Source organism: Tamandua tetradactyla, chromosome X (assembly GCF_023851605.1).
Source record: "Tamandua tetradactyla isolate mTamTet1 chromosome X, mTamTet1.pri, whole genome shotgun sequence".
In the NCBI taxonomy this organism is placed as follows: domain Eukaryota; kingdom Metazoa; phylum Chordata; class Mammalia; order Pilosa; family Myrmecophagidae; genus Tamandua; species Tamandua tetradactyla.
In genome coordinates this window covers 150,693,178-150,718,372 of record NC_135353.1, presented here as the reverse complement: position 1 = coordinate 150,718,372, position 25,195 = coordinate 150,693,178, and the positions used below count along the sequence as shown (strand labels likewise).

The following is a 25,195-nucleotide window of genomic DNA, read 5'->3' as shown; positions in this document are numbered from 1 at the left end:
TATTGTTCACCAAAAAAGAAGGGAAAAAAGTCGATTGTGATGATAAAAAAATATTTAAGCACTCTAGTCTCCAATATTCTGGAGTATCCAGAAGGAAACATATGAAAGAATCATATGGTAGCCCACAACAAACTCTGGGATATATCCTGTAACCACTTTTTGAAGAGTGCTTTGAAAACTACTCCTTTTTTATTTCTTTGCTTTGTATATGTGTTATACTATACAATAAAAAAGTTTTTAAAAATCAACAATAATAAGCAATGGGTAAACTCACAACTTCTGTAGTCAGGAATTCGGGAACGGCTGAGCTGGCTGGTTCTGCTCACAGTGTTTTATGAGGTTGCCATGAACATGTCAGCCAGGGCTGCAGTCACCTGCACTGACTGGAGCTAGAAGATCTACTTCCATGGTGCACTCACAAGGTTGGTAAATGGGTGCTGGTAATTAAAGGCAGGCCTCAGTTTCTTCTCACACGGGTCTCTCCATAGTCTGCTGGAGTGTCTTCATGACTTGGTAGATGACCTCCTAGAATGAGGAAGGGACAAATATAGTTTCCTCTTGCCTTGAGCAAATGACAAAAGGCTTCAGAGAACAATCAAGAAAATCAACAAAACCAGAAGCTGTTTCTTTGAGAAAATCAATAAAACAGATGGACCCTTAGCTAGGTTGACCAAAACAAAAAAGAAAGATGATGCAAAAAAATAAAATCAGAAATGGAAGAGAAGACATAACCACTGACCCACAGAAATAAAGGAGGTAATGTAAGGATATTCTGAACAACTATATGCTAAAAAAACTAGACAATGTAGATGAAATGGACAACTTTCTAGAAAGGCATGAACAACCAACACTGACTCAAGAAGAAATAGATGACCTCAACAAACCAATCAGAGGTAAAGAGATTGAATCAATCATCAAGAAGCTCCTCAAAATGAAAAGTCCAGAACCAGATGGCTTCACATGTGAATTCTACCAAGCATTCAAGAAAGAATTAGTACCAAGCCTGCTCAAACTCTTCAAAAAAAACTGAAGAGGAGGGAAAGCTACCTAACTCATTCTATGAAGCCAACATCACCAGACAAAGATACTACAAGAAAATTACAGACCAATCTCTTTAATGAATATAGACGTAAAAGTCCTCAACAAAATGCTTGCAAATTGAATCCAGCAGCATATTAAAAGAATTATACATCATGACCAAGTGGGATTTATTCCAAGCATGCAAGGCTGGTTCAACATAAGAAAATCAATTAAAGTAATACACCATATCAATAAATCAAAGCATAAAAACCACATGATCATCTCAATTGATGCAGAAAAGATATTTGACATAATTCAACATCCCTTTTTGATGACAACACTTCAAAGGATAAGAATAGAAGGGAACTTCCTCAACATGATAAAGGGAATACATGAAAAGCCCACAGCTAACATCATCCTCAATGGGGAAAGACTGAAAGCTTTCCCTCTCAGGTCAAGAACAAGAAAAGATGCCCACTGTCACCATTCTTATTCAACATTGTGCTGGAAGTTCTAGCCAGAGCAATTAGATAAAAGGTCCTATTTACAAATAAACTCACAGCAACAGAAACGTGGATTAAGATTCAGAACATATTGACCAAGACTGTTTTTCTTTCCCTTGACCAAGTTGTCCATTTTACTCTACACGGGCCCCCACCTATTCTCCCCCCCCACCCCCATATGTCTACCTTGAAACTAATCTTGCAGCTGAGGGAGTCCAGAGAAAAACAATTTGGACTGCAGGAAAAAGGAGGGAAGACAACTTCAGACCCTAACTATTCTAAATATCAAACTCGCCTCTGACCTCCTCACCCTCTTTCCCTCTCACCCTGGCCCTTACTACTCAGGCATTTCCCAATTAAGCAGTTTATCCCCACCCCACCCCCACCCCCCAGCCCTCACAGAATCCAGGTGGCCCACTTACTGCAAAGTAAAACATTCCTAGCCAGGTGATCCTAATCACAATCTCAGTAAATTCCTCACCCATCCATCTCCATAGAACCAAACTCTCCTAAATGCAAGTGGGAAAATCACTCACCCAACCCAGAGATCAAGCCCTCCTTACTATTTTCCAGCCCTTTTCCTCCAACTTTCTCCCTGCCCTTAAATAGCTTGCTCTCCTTTGTTTTGACAAAACAAAGTTCTACTGTTCCTTGCCCCCCCCCCCCACAATAAAGCCATCCTTGCCTGTTTAAAAAAAAAAGGCTTCAGAGAGATTGACTCATGAACTCTGGAGGATGAGGGACACAGTGACCAAGGTCTGACTTACACAAGTAAAGTTAAAGAAGTCGAGCTGGGTGGCCCACGGTGGCTCAGCAGGCAGAGTTCTTGCCTGCACCCCAGACACCCAGATTCGATTCCCGGTGCCTGCCCGTGCAAAAAAAAAAGAAGAAGAAGAAGAAGTTGAGGGAAAGCTACCCCTAGCAGAAGAGACAATAAGAAGGCAGCCTCAGGAGTGACCTAAATTACCAGCAAATGCAGAAATAATGTCAAATAATTGTCAAGAAAGTGAAAACACAACCTACAGAATGAGAGAAAATAGTGGCAAATTATGTATCCGATAAGGGTTTAATATTCAGAATATATAAAGAACTCTTACAACTTAATAAGAAAATTACAAACAATCCAATTATAAAATGGGCAAAGAATTTGAAGAGACATTTCTCCAAAGATAAAATACCAGTGGCCAAAAAGCATATGAAAAGATGCTCAATTTCATTAGTCTTTAGAGAAATGCAAATCAAACTACAGTGAGATACCACTTCACACCAACTAGAACAGCTATATTAAGAAAAACAGACAATAGCAAGTATGGAAAAAGATGTAGAGAAATTGGAATTCTCATACATCCCCAGTGTGAATGGGAAATGATACAGCCACAGTAGAAAAGTTTGGCATTTACTCAAAAGGTTAAATCTAGAATTACCATATGACCCAGCACTTCCATTCACAGGTATATAGCAAGGAGAAATGAAAACATATATTGAGGCAAAAACTTGTACAAAACATGAATATTCATAGCATTGTTATCTATAATAGCCTAAAAGTGTAAACAACCCAAACGTTCATCAATTGATGAATGAGGAAACTAAATGTGATATATCCATACAACAGGATATGTAATGGAACCTTATTTAGCCACAAGAAGGAATGAAGTACTGATACATGAATGAACCTTGAAACATTATACTAAATGAAATAAGCCAGACATAAAAAGCCACATATTGTATGATTCCATTTACATGAAATGTTGAGAATAGGCAAATCTATATAGAGAGAAAAGAGATTAGTGGTTGGCAGGAGATGGGGGAGGGTGGAATTGGGAGTAACTGCTAGCAGGCATGGGATTTCCTTTGGGGCACTGACAGTGTTCTGCAATTACCTAGTGTTGATGGTTGCACAATATTGTGAATATACTAACAACCACTAATCTGTACCCTTTAAAATGGTAAATTACATGCTTTGTGATTTTTATTTCAATAAAAAATTTGAAAAATAAGTCAACCGCCAGAATGAGTAATCCCAGGGTGAGACAGACAATAGCTATCCTTTTGATGACAGCCTCAGGAATCACAAAGCATTACTTCCAGCACATTTTTTACAAGTCCCTTGTCTAGCCCACATTCAAAGTAAAACTTTACATTTATCATATTGTTTCAGCTTCCCAACATAGTGGAGGTATTTTTATAAATTGAGGCTGGGAGAGTTAAATACACTTTCCAAGTCCATAAAGTGCTAGAACTCACATTTGCACCTAAAAATGGCTGACTCCACAATCTATGTTCTTAATATCCATCAGTGGTCGTTCTATTAAGATACACATTTGTGAAACCAAAAATACTTGTGTACCCCCACCCCCCAGGACCTGTTAAATAATAATCTCAAAGGCTGTGGCCAAGCACTTTAATGTTTTTTAAACTCCTCATGTGTTTCTGGTGTTCCTTGGTTCAGAACTGCCCCTCTGTGCTTCATGGTTTTGTATTACTAATATGAGCAGCTAGCTGACTCCAGTTGTATGGTAAGCACTTGAGGCAGGGCCCCACCCCAAGCTTCCCTGTGGTTGCCATTATGACAAAACAATGTCTTGCCTGAAGGGGGCAGGCACTCAGGAATTATCATTGGATGGAAGGATTCAGAGCAACTGACACTCAGAATGTCAGCTGTTGGGGGGTTCCAGTGGGACCAAGGGATGCACAGGACCTGATTGGAAACTAGCAACCTGGTCACTCTCTCCAGTGGGCAAGAGGTCCACTGGGGCCCATTTAGGGGGTAGTCCCTGCTGCTTACAGGGGCACTTCAGCCCATCCCACATCAAAGAGGAATTGGGAAATGATACTCTCCCAGTTCCCAAACTTATAGGCTCAGGTTAGGGCCTAGAATTCACAGCGATTTGTGGTTGCTTGTCCAACCGTCAATATGGATTACCGAAGCCGACAACGGGGAATAGGTCTGAGTCGAATCCCTGGGATCCAGCTCCGAGCTCCCAGAGCCCCACTTCCCCTCCATGTGGACCAGGAGGCTAGGGAAGGAGAAGATTGGGAGAGAGAGGTTCCACATCAGAGACCTCCTATCTATGAACCCCGCGAAAGTGAAGAGGTGCCAGACAATGTCTTAGGTAAGGACATTCTCTCCCACCCTGGGCAGAGCTTAATCTTTTTCATCCTTTGCCCATAGGAGGCAGGGACCAGGAAATAGAAAGCAAGGCATATAATGGGCAGGAATGAGCTTGAAAAGGGCAGCCTTCCTATCTGCCTCAAGGGTTGTCTTGAGGAGCATGAGTAGACTGTGTGAAAGCAACTTATTTAGGTGTTATTTACAAAATCAACTGCTTACAATATCAAATGGTTGCAGTGTGCCAGGTGCCTTGGGAAATAGTGATGAATTAGCCATCAGTTTTGGCCCCAAGAAGCTGACAATCTAATAGCGGAAAGACAAACTGTTAGGATGGTTACTGAGGGATTCAGAAAAAGGAGAAGAGCCCACAGCGAGACAGACGGGACCCTGGGGGGCATAAAGGCAGCTGATGGCTCCTATCTTGTTGGTGCGGGTTGTCTCTTCTCCCTCAGTCTTCCCCTCCTATCCTAGCAAGGGGGTAGGTGATGTGGTAATTGACAGAAAATTGAACACTATGCTATGAGAAAAAGTTTTCTGGGAACTTTTCAAGTGTCGATTTAAATATATATATACACACAACTTTGAAACAGGATTAAGTTACCAAACTGCCTGTTTGCCCCGTATAGTTCCTGGCCTCCTGAGAGAAAACAGTCTCGAGATATTGCTTTCCAGGTTAGACCTTTTCCACGTTTCCCCAGGACCTGAAAGGGATGCAACTACATGGGAAGTCATGGTACTCTTCAGATCACTACAAGGAAAAACAAAAGAAATGTCTGTGAGAGGTATAAAATGCAAGACGTTCGGGGCAGAACGATAAGTTTCAGTTTTAGGGGGGATGATGTGTGCTGATGAAGCTTTGCAGAAGACACGGGCCTGGAAGGACCAGAGGGTCTAAAACAGCGCTGAGAGCGGGAGAGCGGGAAAGTGAGAGATCACAGACTGGAGATGGCGGGAGGCCAGTCGCGAGGTTTTGTGGAGAAGATGGGCCTAGAAGGATGAGCAGAATATAAAACACTGCTGTGGGTAGAAGGCCATTAATGGGCGGCAGCAAGATCCACTTACAGGAGATGCTCTGTGGAGAAGGTGGGCCAGGAAAAACAAGTAGACTCTAAAACACTGCCAAAGGCAAGAGGCCGACGAGATGGCGCCACAAGGCGGCCTTTGTGGAATCAGAAGGCTCTTAGTGAGCCGAACCCACGCCTGTGCGCAGGCGCAATCCAGGGTGGCATGCCGTGCGAGGAGGCGGGGCCGGTGCCACAGTGGAGTGTAGGGGATGAAAGGGAGTGAGGGGACTGGGGATAGAAAGAGTTGGGGGGATTAAAGGAAAGCTGTGTTCCCACCAAACTCATCGTTTGCCCACAGGAGGCAGTGGCCAGGAAATAAAGTAAGGCCTAAAATGTGCAGAACTACGAGCAGGAATGAGTTTGAAAAGGCAGGCTTCCTATCCATCTCAAAGGTTGTCATGAGGAGCATGAATAGACTGTGTGAAAGCAATTTAAAACTGAGAAAGGCTGTTTGGAACTATTTAGGTGTTATTTACAAACTCAAGGCTTACAATATCAAGTGTTTGCAGTGTGTCAGGTGCCTTGGGAAACAGTGATGAATCAGACATCAATTTTGGTCCCAAGGAGCTGACAATCTAATAGAGGAAAGACAAACTGTTAGGATGGCTTCTGAAGGATTCAGAAAAAGAGGAGCCCACAGCAAGACAGAAGGGACCCTGGGGGCATAAAGGCGGCTGATGGTTCCTGTCTTGCTGGTGCGTGTTGTCTCTTCTCCCTCATTCTTCCCCTCCTATCCTAGCAAGGGGGTAGGTGATGCGGTAACTGTCAGAAAATGGAACACTTTACTGCGAGAAAGGGTTTTCCGGGAACTCTTCAAGTCTCCATTTAAAAAATGCACACCTTTGAAACAGGGTTAAGTCACCAAACCGCCTGTTTGCCCCGTAGTTCCTGGCCTCCTGGAAGAAAATAGTCTCGAGATTTTGCTTTCCAGGTTAGACCTTTTCCAAGTTTTCCCAGAATCTAAAAAGGATGCAGCTAGAGGGCGAGTCATGGCACGCTTCAGATCACTACAAGGAAAAACTAAGAAATATCTGCTAGAGGTATAAAATGCAAGCCGTTCAGGGGCAGAACTATTCGTTTCCATTTTAGGAGGGGGTGGTGTGTGATGTTAGGCTCTGTGGAACGGATGGGCCCGGAAGGATGAGTCTAAAACAGCGCTGCAGCGCGGAAGGAGCTGGGCAACACTAGGCTGCCGCGCAGGCGCAAACGCAAACTGGGGGGTGGGGGCTGGTGCTCACGTGGCGGGGCGGGAGGGGGTGGTGGAGCAGGTCTCGCGATGCCGCGCCCCACCTCGCGCGCGCGGTTGTTGCTGCCTGGCGGCCGTGCTCGCGCCAAGAGACGTGCGTCCGCGCTCCTGTGGTTATGGAGGCGCAGCAGGAGCTGCTAGCCGCAACCACCACGGCTCGGAGTTGCAGCCGTAGGCTGCTGCTACCCCTGCTGCTATTCCTGCTGCGTGCCGGGACTCTGCGGGGCTGTGATGCAGAGGAAAGGCCCCGGACCCGAGAAGAGGAGTGCCACTTCTACGCTGGCGGACAAGTTTACCCAGGGGAGGCGTCCCGGGTGTCGGTCGCTGACCACTCCCTGCACCTCAGCAAAGCCAAGAGTAGGTGGCACTCCGCTAGCTGCGGGGGGCGGGGGTAGGTGACCAGCGGCCGAGACTGGCAAGTGGTGTTGGAGGGCCTGGACACACGCGTACCCTGGTTCCGATGGCTACCCGGGGGGCTGGGCTTGGTCCGCACCCCCTGGGCTGCCTCCGGGTCTGGGCTAACCTGGTTCTCTCTCCGGAGGCTGGGGAGTAGTGGTGGAGGTGGCGGGGAGTGGGGGTGGGGGGCCTGCTTTGAAGAAAGAGATATTTTCCGCTCACCAGATTTTGGAAGAGGTAGTGGTTACCCCAGAAGCCACAGATGAGGGCGAGAGGATGATTCTAGTCCCGGGCTTGCAGGCATCGAGGATGTTATGCAAACTGAAACACTTCCTCAAACATCGCAAGTGCCTGCAGCACATCCCGGCAGTTTTCAAGTTCTATTCGAGGTTTGTCTCCTTGTTTTCAGCTTTCCCAATATTCAGAGAGTAGTGTACTGATGAATAATGAATCACAGAAAGTTTGATTAAACGGAACGGTGGCTAAACGAAATACGCAGAAGGACAAACGTTTCAGTTCTTTATTTTTGTAACGTAAGGAAGACTATTTAAAGCCACCTTCCAAGGCCTGTATAATTAATGGGTATTCTTTCTGCTTCTCATAAATCAAGAACTTGTTCCATGGTGTAGTTGAGAGGCTGATGAAAAGGAAACGGGAAAAGAAGACGGGAATTTGGGTTGATGATAAACTTTGGCACATTTTGTGTCCTGCCAGTTTGGCTTTTGATTATTTGCATTTCTGTCCAGTGCACATCGATAATGGCCACTTTCAGGAAAGGACACGTCAGACTAAGTAGATACTAAGAAAGTTATGGCCTGCTGCGTCTGGATGTTCAGATTAACCAAAAAGAAGTGGCCACGGACTATAGGCTAGACTCGTTTGTTTGATTTTCAGTAACTTGCTTTTTCCTAGGGATCATTTGACATTTTGTAGGTGTGTGTTCCACTTTTATTGTTCACTTACAGCTTGTTCTATGCCAGTATTCAGTGAAAACAGTAATGTTTCACAAATATGAATCCCCAGTGTTAAATGTGATTTTATGATTTAGTATGGGATGGGAGTGAGTGAGAAAAACTGTTTTACCTCCTTAAACATTTGCATTTCTTCCCTACTGAAAGTTAACTAGTTTTGAATTTTAGTTTTTAGAAAGTCATTTTTGCAGTTTTAAGATCATAGTATTTCAAAGTCCCTTGATTTAATTGCCTGGGAAGATATTTTGCAATATGTCAGCCAGTTAAGTATCTACTGATATTATACCTATTTCTCATAGGAAACAAATCTACTCCAAGGTTGCTCATGGAAGCAAACACTAGTTGTGATAATAGATTTCCTTTTACCAGCAAATCTTTTCAGATTTTGGATATTTGCTACATTTCTGTGTCATATGTAGAATTATCTAGAATTAAAGACACAAAAACTTTTACTCATAAAGTGGAATATTATGGCACTATTAAGGACATCTTTTCATATAATTTTTAGAAACATGAAAAACTGCTCGTGATTAATTTGCTATTTCCGTTAAGAAAAGGGGATGCAGCATGATCCAAATCTGTGTGTTTACAAAATACTAGAAGAAAAAACATCAAAATGTTAATGGGGAGGGGAGTGCAAGGGTAGTTCAGTGGTAGAATTCTCGCCTGCCACGTGGGAGACCCAGGTTCAATTCCTGGTCCATGCACTTTCTAAAAAACAAACAAACAAAAAATTCAACAAATGGTGCTGCAATAATGGGATATTCACATGGAAAAAGAATGAAATGTGACCCCCGCCATACAGCATACAAAAAAAAGTTAAATTGATCTGGGTTATGGAAAGGGGTAATTTAAGTATTCTTCTTTATACATTTTTGTATTTACCAGAATTTTTATATTATATGATTTATATTTGGGACAATTTTTGTCTGTTTTTTAATAGATGCAAGGGGTTGATGTGAGAATTCATTTATAGCTCTTAGCAAATTAACAGCATTATTTTTGCTCTATAAATGGATAACAGTTTTTTCCTTGAACTGCAAGTCTTTTTTCTTTTTTTTTCAAGTACTCACCAGTAATTTTTTTATTAAACGTAACAACATACAAACACAAACATTCTTACCATATGATCATTCCATTCTTGTTATAGAATCAATAATTCACAATATCATCACATAGTTGTATATTCATCATCATGATCATTTCTTAGAACATTTGCATCAATTCAGATAAAGAAATAAAAAGACAACAGAAACAAATTCATACATACCATACCCCTTAACCCCTCCCTTTCATTGATCACTAGAATTTCAGTCTACTAAATTTATTTTAACACTTGTTCCCCCTATTATTTATTTTTAATCCATATGTTTTACTCGTCTGTTGATAAGGTAGATAAAAGGAGCATCAGACACAGGGTTTTCACAATCACACAGTCACGCTGCGAAAGCTATATCATTATACAATCATCTTCAAGAAACATGGCTACTGGAACACAGCTCTACACTTTCAGGCATGAACTGCAATTCTTAAATCAAGAATCCAGAATTTACAAAATCAAAATTTGCAGAACAAAATTTATTTTCAGTCTTGGTTTTCCCAAAATGCATACATCATTAAGGCATGTCATTGTAATAGATTTTTATAATTATTATAACTCACACTTACAATGAGTAGCATTTTAAGTAATATGTATATAAAGCATACATAATTCAGTATCCTCCTGCTGTCGTAGTCACCTTCCTAGCCTTTACCTAATTAGGTAAGGATTATTTATTTGAGGTAGGCTGCTGGCTCAAAATAACTAACCACATATTATATATTAACTTCACAGAGAAATTCACTGTCAGTTTGTCTCTATTTACTGAATGACCAAAAATGGTGGATATTGTACAAAAGTATAAACCTTACTTTCTAGAACCTTAGTCAAACTTGGAAGCAAGAGTTGACCTTAATGTATCTAATGCTTCTGAATGTTTAAGTGCTATCTGAATGTAGTAACAGAGCGACACGGTATATTTTTATCAAAGTGTGTTGGATAGAATTACAGCCCAGCCTTATACAAGAGCAGCATGAACTATTAAATTTCCATCAGGTCACCTGAAACCTGCTCAAGGGAGTCATCTTCTTTCAAGGTCCTCTAGTGAAATAATCTTATTTCTACTTGATCTGTTTGCAAATTTTCTACTCCTTATACTATAGTGAGTGTAGCCTACTCTCAATGTGTTCGTGAAAAGCTGGACATTTAAATTAGTACATCTGAAGACTGCCATTAGAGAATGGAAAATCTAATTGTTTAAAATGTACTAAGTTGATGACTTGAGGGCTTTAGTGAAGTATCCAGTGGGGTTAAGTGCAGAGATGGGATGTAGGATGTCTGTGAGCATGGACAGAAAAAATAAATTTCCCTCCATTATGAACATCACCAACAAACCACACTAGTATTAGCAGTACTTGTACCTTATTACCAGTAGAATCACTTATTTTCATACCACATTATGGCTGCTGCAGGTATTCTCAAACATCATTTATACCTATCAATATGTTAGGAAGTTGTTGGTTCACTGGTGTATTTTGCAAGTTTAAAGTGTTAACAGAAGTGCACATATATTCCTAAATCACCAATTTTTTAATATATTGATAATTGTATTTCAGCTTAATTTGTTTCTTTGTATTTCTATGTGTTTTATTTTATGCATTTAATAACATTGTTGAAAAGGATTCCATAGACTTCACCAACTGCCAGAGATTAAGAAGCCCTGATTTTTAGTGTTTTCTTAAGTAAAGACATCCTGCCAGCCTACCAACTTTCTCAATGTTATAAAATATAATATTTTTCTTTCTTAGTTTCCAAGCCAGCACCCTATTGGGAAGGCACAGCTGTGATAAATGGAGAATTTAAGGAGCTCAAGTTAACTGATTATCATGGAAAATACCTGGTTTTTTTCTTCTACCCACTTGATTTGTAAGTAACACTTGTAACTGCACCTAGTAAAACCTCAGTCATTATCAGTTATTATTAAAGATCAGTAAATAGTTAGAGATAATTTTATTTGGTTCTTGGTTCTTAAAGAGACATGCTCAGATGAGGAATTTATTCAAAAAGACAATATAACCCTTCAGTTTTCTGCCAGTACTTGATGTCTTTACTAAGAAGTTAGATAAATGTGTCTCTAGGAACCATTTCTTGGGATACTAGGAAGGCAGGTGGGGACTGCCTATTCCTACCCTTTGGAAAGTATTTTAAATACATATTACAACCCAGGTTTCCATGGACATATTCCAAGATTAGAACTGTCTGCTTGCATGTGGCAGGGCTTCACTTGAACAACTGAAACATTTGAAGAGCTTGTGTTAGGCTCTGGTGGGAACTTGTCCCCTAACTTTGTGTTTTGCAAACTTTTTTTTGCCATGACCCAAACTAGGAAATACATTTTTCATTGCCACCCATTGCACACCCACACACACATACACAGGCTAACATTAAGTCTTTATGCACCAGTACAGCCATGCTCATTGTTAAAATATTGGAAAACATCCACACTAGGTGGTAAATAGCCACTATCCCAGCACCCTCCCTAAATTACTCCTCCCACCTAGTAGCCTCTTTCAGAAATCTCCAAAGCTAAAATCAGCTTTAAGATAAAAACTGTTAAATATTTTGAATATCATTCCTGAATGTTTCATAAACTATCCTTACTATGAGTTGTATTCTCATATTTTCTATTCTATTTCACTTTTTTTAAATCTTGGTTGTAACTCACCAAATTACTTTGAGTCCCTACCGTAGTTTTAAAAATACTGCCCTAGGTAATATTCTCTAAACGTGGCCTTCTGACAATATGAAGTATTATTAAATGAAACCTAATAAAATGGGGGAGCAGGATTGCTGGCAGAAGGAAGAAAGAAACATTGGTAACCACTGATCCATTAAGTTACAAGAAAAAGAAAGTTTATTGAGATGTAAGAACTCTATAATAGACATTTTTAAATTAAATGTTATTTGATCAAATGACAATCTTTTAGACTACTCCATCTTGAGAAGATTCATATATAAAATTGTTCTTAATGTACATTTTTATATACTAAAGATGTTTGTAAAAACATTCTTTTGAAACTTAAAATCTGTGCATATTTTGAGAATACTGAATTAATTTTGTTTTTTACTTTTAGCACTTTTGTGTGTCCAACTGAAATTATCGCTTTTGGTGATAGAATTGAAGAATTCAGATCTATAAATACTGAAGTGGTAGCATGCTCTGTGGATTCACAGTTTACCCATTTGGCCTGGTCAGTATCTTATATTTGTAGGTAAAAAGAATGCATTTACTCTTAAATCAAGGGCAGACAACTCTTAACATGATAGGAATATATTTATCTATCAGTCAATTGAGGAATAGATTTATTCTGAGAGTAATACAGTGAGCTGCTAGTTCAATGAAGTAATGGTAAAAATGTAAAATTTTGACATTTCAGAATTGGGGGAAAAAGTTAAATGCAACAGATGTGATTTCTAAATGAAAAGCATTGAATTTTAATGGTAAAATATTGAGTAGCCTTAATCTGGAGGAAAAATGATTAAAATATACTACTTCTCTATTACACAGTTGGTAAGCTGTGGTAAGCCATACTCAAAATAGCTTTTATAGTTACTTTTGAAAAGCAGTAATTTTTATGTGATTTTATTGATATGTATTCACACACCATATAGTCCATCCAAAGTATAAAATCAGTGGTTCACAATATCATCACATAGTTGTATATTCATCGCCATGAATGTTTGCATTACTCCAGAAAAAGGAAAAAGAAAGCCCCATACATCCCATACCCTTTATACCTCCCTCTTATTGACCACTAGTATTGCAGTCTACTCAATTTTAAGACTTACAGTAGAGGTAGATTAACTAAGACAGTGTAGTATTGATATATATATATGTATATGTATATATTAGTGGAACAGAACAAAACATCCAGAAGTAGATCCATACAAACAAGGGCACCTGACTCAAAAAGCAGTAATTTTGAAATTACGTATATATATATAATTTTGAAAAATAACTTTTTAATTCATTAAACATGAAAGGACATTCTGTGTAATTAGTTACAAAGAATTTCAAATTAAAATAAAAAAAAAAAACAAAAATGAAAAGAGAGGGCGGGCCGCGGTGGCTCAGCGGGCAAGAGTGCTTGCCTGCCATGCCGGAGGACCCCGGTTCGATTCCCGGCCCCAGCCCATGTAAAAAACAAACAAACAAACAAAATATAATAAAACAAGAAAATGTTTAAAGATGTTTCCCTTTCTTCCTCCCTTCCTTCCTTCCATCCTTCCTTCCTTCTCTGTCTTTCCTTCCCTTCCTCCCTCTCTCTTTAAAAAAAAAAAAAAAAAAAAAAAAAAAAAAAAAAAAAAATGAAAAGAGATGCCATTTTTTCCCTGTCTGATTGGCCAAGGTTTAAAAGAGAAAAAACATCATACAGTGTTAACATAGTCATAAAGAAATGGCACTTTCACACAACACAGTTGGTTCAGCATTTCTAGAGAATAGTTAGGCACCATTTCAGAATTAGAAATGCTTGTGTTTATGTGAGCTTTAATGGTGTCCACAGAGACTTTGGTGCATAATAAAGATCGCTCATAATTATTTTGATTTTAAAACTTAAGATTCAATTCATTAAAGTTACAAATTTAAAACACAAGTTGTTCTCTACTTACAATTCCTATACATATTTAACAATTTGGTTGGAGAACTACAATTTACTTACATTCCCTTAAGTATTTTAAAGTGTATATATTAAATATATTTGATTTCCTTTTTAAGTATCTCAGCTCTTAGACAAACTTTCCAAAGTACTTGCATATTCTTACAAATCCAATAAATATTCTTAAGTTCCTTTAATATTTTTCTTTACTATTTTAAACTTAATAAAATTTCAAGCTACATATTTTAAATTGGAATCACAAAGTGAGTCTGTATTCTAATGTGCCAAATCTCTTAAACATTGTAAGCAACTTAAGATACAAAGATGGACTGAATTTCTCTTAATATAATTGAAACTATGGCTTTAATTGACTGCATCATGTCTATAGTAATTCTTAACCTTCCTAGGGTTAAAACAAATATCCACTAAGGAAAAGGCTGTCATTCCAAATAATTTGGGGTTTCTTTCCCAGATAGTTTTGGGGGATACCTTCTTATTGGACAGTTTTCATTTGAACCAGAGATTTCAATTTGGATGTCAGAACTGGGTTTGCAGACATCTAGAGCAGTTTTTCACTATTTTCTAGCTGCTGTAAGTGCCTTCCCTTTGGGGCATCAACCTGTATCTCCTAGTTTCAAGTCACAGAATCCTTAAATATGAAGACTGATGGGTCTGAGATTATAACTAGCTTCCTTCATTGCTTCAAGTAGACTGCATTTCTTTGATGCTCAGAATATTTAAATTTCCTCCAGTTGTACTGTACCTGTCTCTCAAGGCTGTCTTGTGATCAAAGATCTTAGATCCATCAATTCCACTTCCAGAAATTAATCAGACAAGTGTGCAAAGATGAGAATACAAGGATGTTTTCCGTAGTGTTGCTAAAAGCAAAAAAATCTAAATGTCTGCCAATAAGATATTAAATACATATAATGTCTTTACATTAAAAATGCCTGATATCTATATCTATATTTAGTGTTTAAAGAATATCAATATATTGTTAAGTGGGGGGAGACAAGAATATAGAACATTTATTAACCTGTTTTTGTAAGAGAAAGTGTTTTTGTTCATGTGTGTACACATACATATGCAAAGAAAAAGAGTACTGACATGTTTTGGTATATGTCATCTACTTGGCTCTAAGAGGAATGTTGTTTGTTACAGGATTAATACCCCCCGAAAACAAGGAGGACTTGGGCCAATAAGGATTCCACTTCTTTCAGATTTGACCCATCAGATTTCAAAGGACTATGGCGTATATCTAGAAGACTCAGGCCACACTCTTAGGTACCTTTTGGTGGTTTTACATTATGACAAATTGAAGTGTATGTATAATCCAGGAAGGTTTGACCAGGAAATATTTATTTTTCTCTATTTGCAAACTGTTGTAAAAACTTCTAAAAGAATTGGTGAGTGTCATATGGGTTGCAGGGGTAGTTCAGTGGTAGAATTCTCACCTGCCATGCAGGAGACCTGGATTCGATTCCCAGATCATGAAACCCCGTGTACCCCACCCACTCAAAGAAAATGTGAACAAATTTCCCTATGACATACATATTACATATCTGCCTCTGTGTGTGTGTATGTATATGTAGGGAGACACATTTTTTAAAAAACTATGTTAGTTTCATAGAGACTCTTAAAGCTGGAAGATTAGAGATCCTTGACCACCCTGTCATTTTATAGATAAACAGATTCATAGAGAGCCATTAAGTTAGCCAAAGTTATATAATTAGTTAATGGCTGACTTGAACTCTGGTGCCACAACTCCTCATCCATTTCTTTTTTCTCTTCCATGCTGACTCCAGTAATGTTTTTTTACTGAGTGCAAGTATCATAGTAATTAGCAAACCTGTGTCTTTGGAGTAATACAAATTAAGGAACTATTTTACCCAGCAGCTCTTACTGGGTTGCTTGAGCTAATAAATGCTAATAGAATTCTTTAGAAAAAAAAAAAAGATCTTAGCCTAAAGCAGTTTTAATTTTGTTATAATTATATTGTTGAGCTGTACCTTGTAGTGCCAATAGTTTCTTTTATGTTTTATGTGAAGGTGTCAGTATTTTATAATCCTATATTTTTTATAATAGCTTTATTTAGAAATAATTCACCCTTTTAAAATATACAATTAAATGGTGTTTAGTAGATTCATAAAGTTGTGCAACCATTACCACAATCGACTTTAGAACATTTTCATCACTCCAAAAAAAACCCTGTATCCATTGTCACTACCCATTCCCCACCCTCATCCCCAAGTTTCTCCCCTCCCGGCCCTAGGCATCCACAAATCTACTTTCCATCTATAGATTTGCCTATTCTAGACATTTCATATAAATGGAATCCTGCAATATGATCTTTTATGACTAACCTCTTTCACATAGCATAAGGGTTTCAAGGTTCATCCATATTGTACCATATATTAGTAAAGTAATATACATGCACATAATTTTTTAAAGTCATGTTGTCTAAAGCAGCATTCCTCTCCCTACCTCTAGCCCTGCTTCTTGGTGGAAGCTACTTTCAACTCTCTAGATACTGCTTTCATTATTTATCTCCAAATATCTAAATATTTTCTTTTGCTTTTTCAGGATTTATCTATCTTTGACATTATTTATCATGGTAAATAGAACTTGGGGTCCATAGCTCTCTATTCAAATTTAAGAGTGAGTTCCCAAAACTCTTTTTGTAAGGTGTGTCAACTGAAAGGAGATTGGTGACAATCTGGATTTTTTAATAGGGGAAACCCAAGTTATCATATCTGTCAGACTTTTTCCTGGGGCCAGTCAGCTTTCTCTAGATCTCCTGCCTAGGTTATATACCATGCTACAAACATTCTGAGATAGAGCAAGAATAGGCACTAATGGGGCTTACCAGTCAGTATGCACACTTACACTGAATGCCCCACATTTTAGTGCAGCACCTTACACTTGCCCTCCAAGTGGAGGTGTTGTGCCTGGTGTTCCCAATCCCACAGCCTCTCAACTGAGTTCAGTTTCTTCAGAGGGTAAACCTCTGTTCTGCAGGAGTAGACGAAGAGCTACCTGGCTATAGTCAGTGGGGGGAAAGGATCCAAGGGTCCCACTCCACTTATACAGACTTTAACCACTTCTGCCAATGAGCTCTTTTTAGCTCATGCCTCGTCCTTTCTTTCCACAGTATATGTAGCCTCCATAGCTCTGCCCTTCTGGGATTTTTGAAGAGAATTGTCTTGCTTCTCTTTGGTATCCCTTTCTACAGGCATGTAGGTTTGGGTTTCCTTCCTCTTTGCTAAGTCAGTTATTATTCCTCCTTATTTTCTATCATATAGAAAAAATGTTGGCATACGTAACCCACTATTCTCTCTTTTGTTTTTGGTTTTTTCCCCTATTTTATTTCTTTTGTAATTTTGGTAAGAGTTGGAGAGAGATCACAGTTCTTACGAGGTGGTAACTTGACTGTATTGTCATTGCCAATTTTACAAATTTTACCATAAAGCAGTAGTCCTTCTGATTTATTTTGACAATCTAATATCGGTATTATTTGAGGTTCTTTGCTTGGGCCAATGGTTTCCTTGACTGGTACAGACAACCAGCTCATAGGTATTATTAAACTGTTTTTCCCAGTAACCAAAATAGATTTTCTAGCTTTTAATTCCTGTATATATTTTTAGGTGGCTAATCAAATACAAGGCTATGGGTTTCAACTCACTAAGTTCAAGAATAATTAATGAAAAAGAAATTCTAAGCAATACAGAATAGCTTCAGTACAGCCAGACCTAAGTTTAAATACTGATGTGGCATTAATGTGACCCTGAGAACCTCTCTGAACGTATTTTCTCATCTTAAGAATGTAGAACATGGGGCCGCGGTGGCTCAGCGGGCAAAGTGCTTGCCTGCTATGCCGGAGGACCTCGGTTCGATTCCCGGCCCCAGCCCATGTAACAAAAAACGGAAAAACAAAATACAATAAAACAAGAAAATGTTTAAAGATGTTTCCCTTTCTTCCTTCCTTCCTTCCTTCTATCCTTCCTTCCTTCTCTCTGTCTTTCCTTTAAAAAAAAAAAAAAAAAAGAATGTAGAACATGGGCCACGGTGGCTCAGCAGGCAAGAATGCTTGCCTCCCATGCCCGAGGACCCGGGTTCGTTTCCCGGTGCCTGCCCGTGTAAAAAAAAAAGAATGTAGAACATAAGGTTACTATGTAATGACTTTGTAAAAAAAAAGAAAGTATCTAATATGGTTCCTGGCATTCATTAGATAGTAAATAAACAGTAATTTCAAAAGATATACCCTCAAACTCTTTAAATTTTGGAATAATTTTATGTATATTTTAAATTAGATAATTTTCTAAGTCATTCATTTCCACATTTTATATATATTACACCAAGTATGAAAAAGTCTTACTCTCATATCTACCAAAAAAGCTGTTTGAAAAATTAAAACAGAAGTCTAGAATTTGCTACCAAAGAAAAGATAGATTCGTTCTTTGTGTGGTGTGTGTTGTTAGCATATGTACTATACAACAAGCTCAAAATTTGAGATTAGGCTCCCTTACCTGAGAACAGACTTAACCAGCATTAACAACAGTTTTCAACTGTAAAAGTAGGTACATGAAATAATACCTGTATGTACAGTATTAACAGTTTTTCCTGATTTTGGCCAAGTTGACCTGGTTCAAAGAGAATGGGCCCTAGTTAGTTCAGACATTAAATTGTTCGTTCAAAAAATCTATATGGGATAGTGAGAAACATTTTAGTAGTGTTTACTATGATTATGAAGCAAGAATTGATTTTCATGTATTTCTATTAAAAATATGTTTCATTATTATTTATAATATTTGTAAACGGGCAGTTAGCCCTAGTACGTTAGATATTTTTCTAATCCACCACTCTCTCAGTAGTAGGTCTTTTAGGCCAAACTGCTTGTTTCCCAGGCCAGAAAAGAAGTGAATCATACATAGAGAGATTTAGAGAGAAAGGTGACTTAGCTCAGATTGGTCATCTTTTTCTACCATTGAAAAAGGAAGTACAAAAGCATCCTAAATAGCCAGTGAGTGATAAAAAAGATGGATCAGTCATTCACCCAGAGAAAGACTTCACTGTGTACATTAATCACTTTGTTTAGAGTATGGTAAAATCCCAAGCCGTAGTACACGTAAAGATTTAATTGAGTACATATATTTCGTAACCAAAAACTTACTTTTAAAGTTATTATATAGTAGAGAAGAGGTGTAGGGGTGTGTTTGTGTACCACTAGAGTAAATAAGAAGTGTGTTGTTCCTGTCTTTGCGAGACTGCCCACATCTCTTCTTAGATGTGTTCTCAAATTTTCTGCCTGCTTACTCTTAAAAAAAGAGAAAAAAGTGTTGTCAGTTCTGTATAGATACTTCTGTGTAGCTGGTACAGGGAATCACATTAACCTAATAACTTATGAGAAGAAGTGGCCTTACCTCTACCATTCTTGTGTCATCCAGAGGTCTCTTCATTATTGATGACAAAGGAATCCTAAGACAGATTACTTTGAATGACCTCCCTGTGGGTAGATCAGTGGATGAGACACTACGTTTGGTTCAAGCATTCCAGTACACTGACAAACATGGAGAAGGTATCCTTCCTTTCTAACCTTTGTAGCCTTTTGATTTTTCAGTTTGAGAAACAGCAGCATAATTACTTTGGTTTCTTATCTTAAAAGTAATCTGGATTGTTGCAGTCTTCTGATGATGATTATTTTCAAATTATTTGCGTATATTTCTTAACAGATCAAATTATTATTTAAAGTTCTTTTAACAATCTCACTAGTATATTCTACTTACTGAATAAGATGCAAAAAAATCTTTTTTTTGCATAGTCCTTTTGGGTAAACTCAAAAAGAGAAGTTCATGCTACAGTTTTTCAAATTATGGATCTGTAAACTTAAAAATGTGCCAGTCAGGCAGTATTAGTAATACAGGTATCATTTGCATGTTTACATGATTTTACTTTTTAATAATGTAATAAGAGTTACTGAGTATCACACTGGTCCATCCTTTCATTCCAAGTTTTGGTAGTAGCTAAATGGGAAAAGTCAGATTTTGCTAAAATATAATGCCATATATTCCCTTTAAAAGTGTAATTCAGTACCTGGGTCAGAGTACATTCTAAGTAAAGGAGAAATCCTGCTTTCTGAATAATTTTAAAGTCTCTTTTGATAAACAGTCAACCATGGCATCATTATAAAATATTGCAGGCTACATGGCAGACAAGCTTACTGGAAGTTTATGTAAATTCAGAGAAATTTTATCATGTCCAGATCTTTCTATCCACCAGATTTTCATACTTTCCAGTTTTATTACAGGAACCACTCAGTTTGGTTTCTTACATTGTAAATGTAACTAAACATTATTGGCAAAATGAAAATAAATCAGTGGCCTGGAAATGTTTTTATTAATATATATTGGCTCTATTGTCAGTTTCATTTTGGAAAAGAAAGATCAGGAGTTGCTGAGGAGAACTTTGTTTTTTAAACTGTCTTTTACCTATTTTTGTTCCTTTTAGTTTGCCCTGCTGGTTGGAAACCTGGCAGTGAAACAGTAAGTTATCTTGGTTTTTCCATTAAGGGTATGGCTGGAGCCAAAAAGAGAAAGGCAACCTTAGAATGATGTTGTAATAGTATGATCTTGATTTTGTAAAGAAAGTAAATATTGCTAGGCAGAAGTCTTAGAGTTCAGGCATTCTTTGGGCTATAGAGAGGGTAACTAAACTGCAGAAAGCAGAATATAGGGCTAAATGCTATAAATTTAAAAGCCAAGTACCCCGAGAAATGTAGCATTTTTAAAAATTATCAAGGAAACAGTGGAAACTTGCTTCTAAATTCAGAAGTTTTAGAAGTCATGTGGAATTTTTTCCTATAGTATAGGCAAAGAAAAAAGTCATGAGCAAAATATTTCAACGGGTAGTGAAAAGCTTTTGAGAAAATTTGCCTTAGTTAACACTGAAGCAACTGATTCTTTCCCTAACATTTGTCTCCTTTGAAGGAAGAAAAGAATGAAACAGGTACAGTCTTTCATTTCGGGAAGTTATATCATTTGCAGACAATCCCTGAAATAGTCTCTTGCAAATTTGGATATTTGCTGTGAACCTCTTTTTAAATAGCATGTTTATCTTCTAAAAATCAAGTTTTACACAAACTGTAATTAGGAAATAGAAAAATACTAGAGAAATCAGTATCTTAGGGTAACAGAAAAAATATAGAATCCTAAGACTTTTCCTCCTTAGCAAACCAAAAAAAGATAATATGTGTATTAGCCATAGACAAAAAGGTAGACATTTCCTTTGTAATTTCAGGTTATGTAAAGTAACATTTCACTGATTTTGAACCAATTTCTGATGGGTCTACAAAGCAGCTTTGCCTTTCAGTATCAAAGTTAATATTGTAAAAATTTATGTATAGATCTCATCTATATGTAAATGTATACATAGAGGTATACATAGATATGAAAAACCTCTAACGGGATTTGAAGGGCACTTTGAGCACTAGATACCTTAAATTATACATTAATCATTTGGTTGATTTACATTTATTGATTGAGAGGCTTACAGATGGAAATATAAATCAGAATCTGCTGGCATTGCCTGAGAAGTCTTAAAAAGCATTTCTAGGGTGCACGGGTTGTTCAGTGGTAGAATGCTTGCCTTCCATGCGGGAGACCTGGGTTCAATTCCCATACTATGTACCCAAAAAATAAGAAGCATTTCCAGGTAGGTCTTCAGGTTAGGGGGCATTTCCCTCTGGAGCTATAGCAAAACCAGCTATGACTTCAAGCATAGGCTAATTAAATATTCGCATCCTGAAAGAACAGCAGAGGCTCGCAAGAAGTATAAGTTAACTGTGAAGAGTGTTAGAGGATGAGTAGTTTACATTTCAGAAAACTTATTGGCTATCTACTTGACTAACTTTTGGAGGCCCGTAAGCCCTTTTCAGAATCTGATGAAAACCATGGATTCTCCTGCCAGAAAAATACATGTGTTTTCACATACTATTTAGTCATTTTTTTCAACAAACATTTATTAAGTACCTGCTGTGTGGCAACTCTTCAAACTACAACTATAGCCAGAAAATATTTATTAGTCAACAGCACAGCTGAGGCCCCTGCCCTAAGAGTTACATTCTTATTCTCATTTTTTATTGTGGTCATTATTTTTAAAAACAAGTGAGAGTTGATGGGATAGTGCCTGGGGTAGGGATAAAATGGTCAGGAAAGACTTCTAAGATGATATTTGAGCTGAAACCTGAGCAAAGAAATGGAGCCAGTCCTGCAAAGAGCAGTGCAGAAAGAACAGCAAGGACAAACGTCCTGAGGCAGGAATGAGCTTAGCATGCTCAAAGAACAGAAAGGGACCAGTGTGGCAGGAATATAAGTTCCTTGGAACGGGAATAGAAATTCCAGTGTCATGTGGCATGGAAAGTTTGAGAACAGTAAGAAACTGATTTAGTGGCATGGAGGTCATTGGTGACCATATTGAATTCAGTGTCCAGAGAATAATAAGGGTAAGAGCAACTTTGGAGTGATTTAGGGTGGGGGCAGAGTGAAGAAAATGAGACAAAGTATGTACAATTAGTACAAGGAATATAGCCATGAGAGTGATAAAAAAAATTAAGAAAGTAGCTAGAAATGGGGGCAAAGAATCAAAAATGGCTTTCTGGTGGTGTTTCCTTGAAGACAGATGAATTTTTCATCTCCGTCTCCTTCAGTTCTCTTCTGGATATTGCCTACACCTCCTAATTGGCTTTTCCATTCTTTGTTTCCACCCTCCCCCAGCCACATCTTCCCTGATTCCTGTACTCTTGCATGCTGTGCTTCCAACAAATCATATGATTCATTCCCTAAAAGAAGCTCTACTTTTTCACACCTTTGTACCTTTATCAGGTATTTCTGCAGCCTAGAATGCCTGTCCTCTTCTCTAAATTCCACTGAGCTTTCGAGAATAACTTAAATGCCACCTGTTCTCTGAAGCCTTCCCTGTTCTACCATCCCAGCCTGTGTTACAGCATGATTGTATGGTGCATTGCATCGAAAACAGTTGTGTACATGTATATCTTTCCCATGTGCTATAACAGCCTCAAAAGCAGGAACTTGGGTAGCTATCCTTGCAACCCCCACCACTCAGCGCACTGTTGGCACTTAGTCCTTCTTAAGTACTTGTGAAGTAAATTTAAGTACAAAGAGATTATAAATTGGCAAAGGCAGAATACTCCTTGAAATGATACCTGAAAAATTAGGTAAAATTTATTTTATGCTGAAGAAAATGTATAACAAGATGCATATAGAACTATTAGAAGCCAATTATAATAGGTTATTTTTAAGTAACTATAAAGTACATAAAGTTAACATGAAGTCAAACTACATTGGAAATTAAAAAGTCTAGGTTTCTGAGATTGATGCTCTTGACGTGAGCACTTTTTATTTAGAGTATTAGCTCATTCAGTAAATAGTTATTTAATATAATGCTTGTATTTTTTTTACTTTGCAGCTTGACATTAAGAGGTTGCATTCTGGACCTCTAAAAACATTTGATAAACCCTTAGTGAATACACTGCCCCCTTTTCAAGTTATTGTAGCATGCCACCATTTAATCAGCAAATTAAAAAAATATATATTAACATCTGTAGCCATGCTCTCCTAATGTGTTTGATTTAATTAGATCAAACCTGAAGATGCCATGAAAGCCTGGTGGCCACAAGAAGAACTGTAAGTAAAGTTTTGGGTGCTTGAGTACAGATGTTAATTTATTAACAAATAAAAAATTTGCCTTTGGGGATATCTGAGATTGGTAGGTAGGGCAAACCTAGTTTTTCCTAAATATGTGGTATACAATATAATCTTTATCTTCTTTAGTCAAGAGCTAGCCAACTAGTATAAGACTATTAATGATGTACTTTGGATTTTAGAGTTAATAATTTACTTTTTTTTAACAGATAATCCCAGATCCAGCTGGAAAACTGAAGTATTTTGATAAACTAAATTGAAAAATACTTCCTCAGGTTATGATGCTTGAAAGTCATTAATAAAACTCAGTGTTTTATTACCACACTGTGTTGCAGCAGTAATTTCTTGGAGAATACAAAAATCCATGTCATGCACCAGGACCCAGCATCATGGGACTGAGAAAGCCTTCTTGACCAAAAGGGGGAAGAGAGAAGTGAGACAGAATAAAGTTTCAGCGACTGAGATATTTCAAACAGAGTCAAAAAGTTATCCTGGAGGTTATTCTTATGCATTATATATATAGCCCTTTTTAGTTTAAGGTGCATTGGAGTGGCTGAAGTGAAGTACCTGAAACTGTTGAGCTATGTTCCAGTAGCCTTGATTCTTGAAGATAATTGTATAATGATATAACTTTTCCAATGTACTGTATGATTGTGAAAACTTTGTGTCTGATGCTCCTTTTATCCAGAGTATGAACAGATGAGTAAAACAATATGGATAAAAATTAATAACAGAAGGGATAAGGAGTAAAATTAATTGGGTAGATGGAAATACTAGTGGTTAATGAGAAGAAGGGGTAAGGGGTATGTGATGTATGAGTTTTCTTCTTTTTATTTCTTTTTCTGGGGTGATGCAGATGTTCTAAAAATGATCATGGTGATGAATACACAACTATGTGATAATACTGTGAGCCGCTGATTGTATACCATATATGGAGTATATGTGTATGAAGATTTCTCAAAATGTTTTTTATAAAATCTATGTCATGGTCCAAAGATAGCTAGTGTTCAAATTTTAGACATTGATGCCAAAAGCCAAGCAGTTATTCTCTATCTTTCCAAAGTAATAAATATCAGATTTGAGTCTGACATAACAACAGCTAACATTTATGAAGTACATGCTATGTGCCAGGCACTACTAAGCAGGTTAATTGCATTACTTAATCTTCACAGCAATTCTTTGAGATGAAAAGTTCTTACAGATGAAGAAATTGAAGCTCAAATAAATTACTTACCCGATGTTATCTAGCTAGCTAGTTAAGGCAGAACCAGACTTTGAATCCAGACAGGCAAATTCTAGTTTCTGGGCTCTTAACACTCCACTGTGGCTCTTAACTTTTAAGGATAGTGTTAAAGAATAGGTTATGAACAGTCACCTTACATGGGATCTCATAGGAATAGTGGATTCCCATAACAAACTGCTCTAACATAAACCCCTTTTGGCCCGTTTTCTCTAAATTCATTATCAATT

General features: G+C 37.9%; 1 protein-coding gene and 1 long non-coding RNA gene across 4 annotated transcripts in view; one reads left to right on the top strand and one right to left on the bottom strand.

The window, feature by feature from the left end:
• Positions 1–5,818, bottom strand: part of LOC143670116 (uncharacterized) — a 224,449-nt gene extending 218,631 nt beyond the window's left edge. The window contains exons 1-2 of the long non-coding RNA XR_013169278.1: positions 5,698–5,818; positions 275–525 (exon numbers count right to left, since the gene is read on the bottom strand). This is a non-coding gene — a long non-coding RNA (uncharacterized LOC143670116). The remainder of the gene's footprint in view (positions 1–274; positions 526–5,697) is intronic.
• Positions 4,144–24,047, top strand: PRDX4 (peroxiredoxin 4). Of its 3 annotated transcripts, none has more exons than XM_077144750.1 (8): positions 4,144–4,636; positions 11,160–11,277; positions 12,486–12,602; positions 15,171–15,293; positions 19,454–19,584; positions 20,514–20,548; positions 23,661–23,707; positions 23,935–24,047. In XM_077144750.1, the coding sequence occupies exons 1-8, from the start codon at positions 4,438–4,440 to the stop codon at positions 23,936–23,938; spliced, it is 774 nt and encodes a 257-aa protein (XP_077000865.1). In that variant the 5' UTR covers positions 4,144–4,437; the 3' UTR covers positions 23,939–24,047. The 3 variants fall into 3 exon arrangements, with proteins under 3 accessions (XP_077000865.1, XP_077000863.1, XP_077000864.1); XM_077144748.1 differs by lacking the exon at positions 4,144–4,636 and adding an exon at positions 6,980–7,302; XM_077144749.1 differs by lacking the exons at positions 4,144–4,636; positions 23,661–23,707 and adding an exon at positions 6,980–7,302.
• Positions 24,048–25,195: the final 1,148 nt, after the last annotated feature.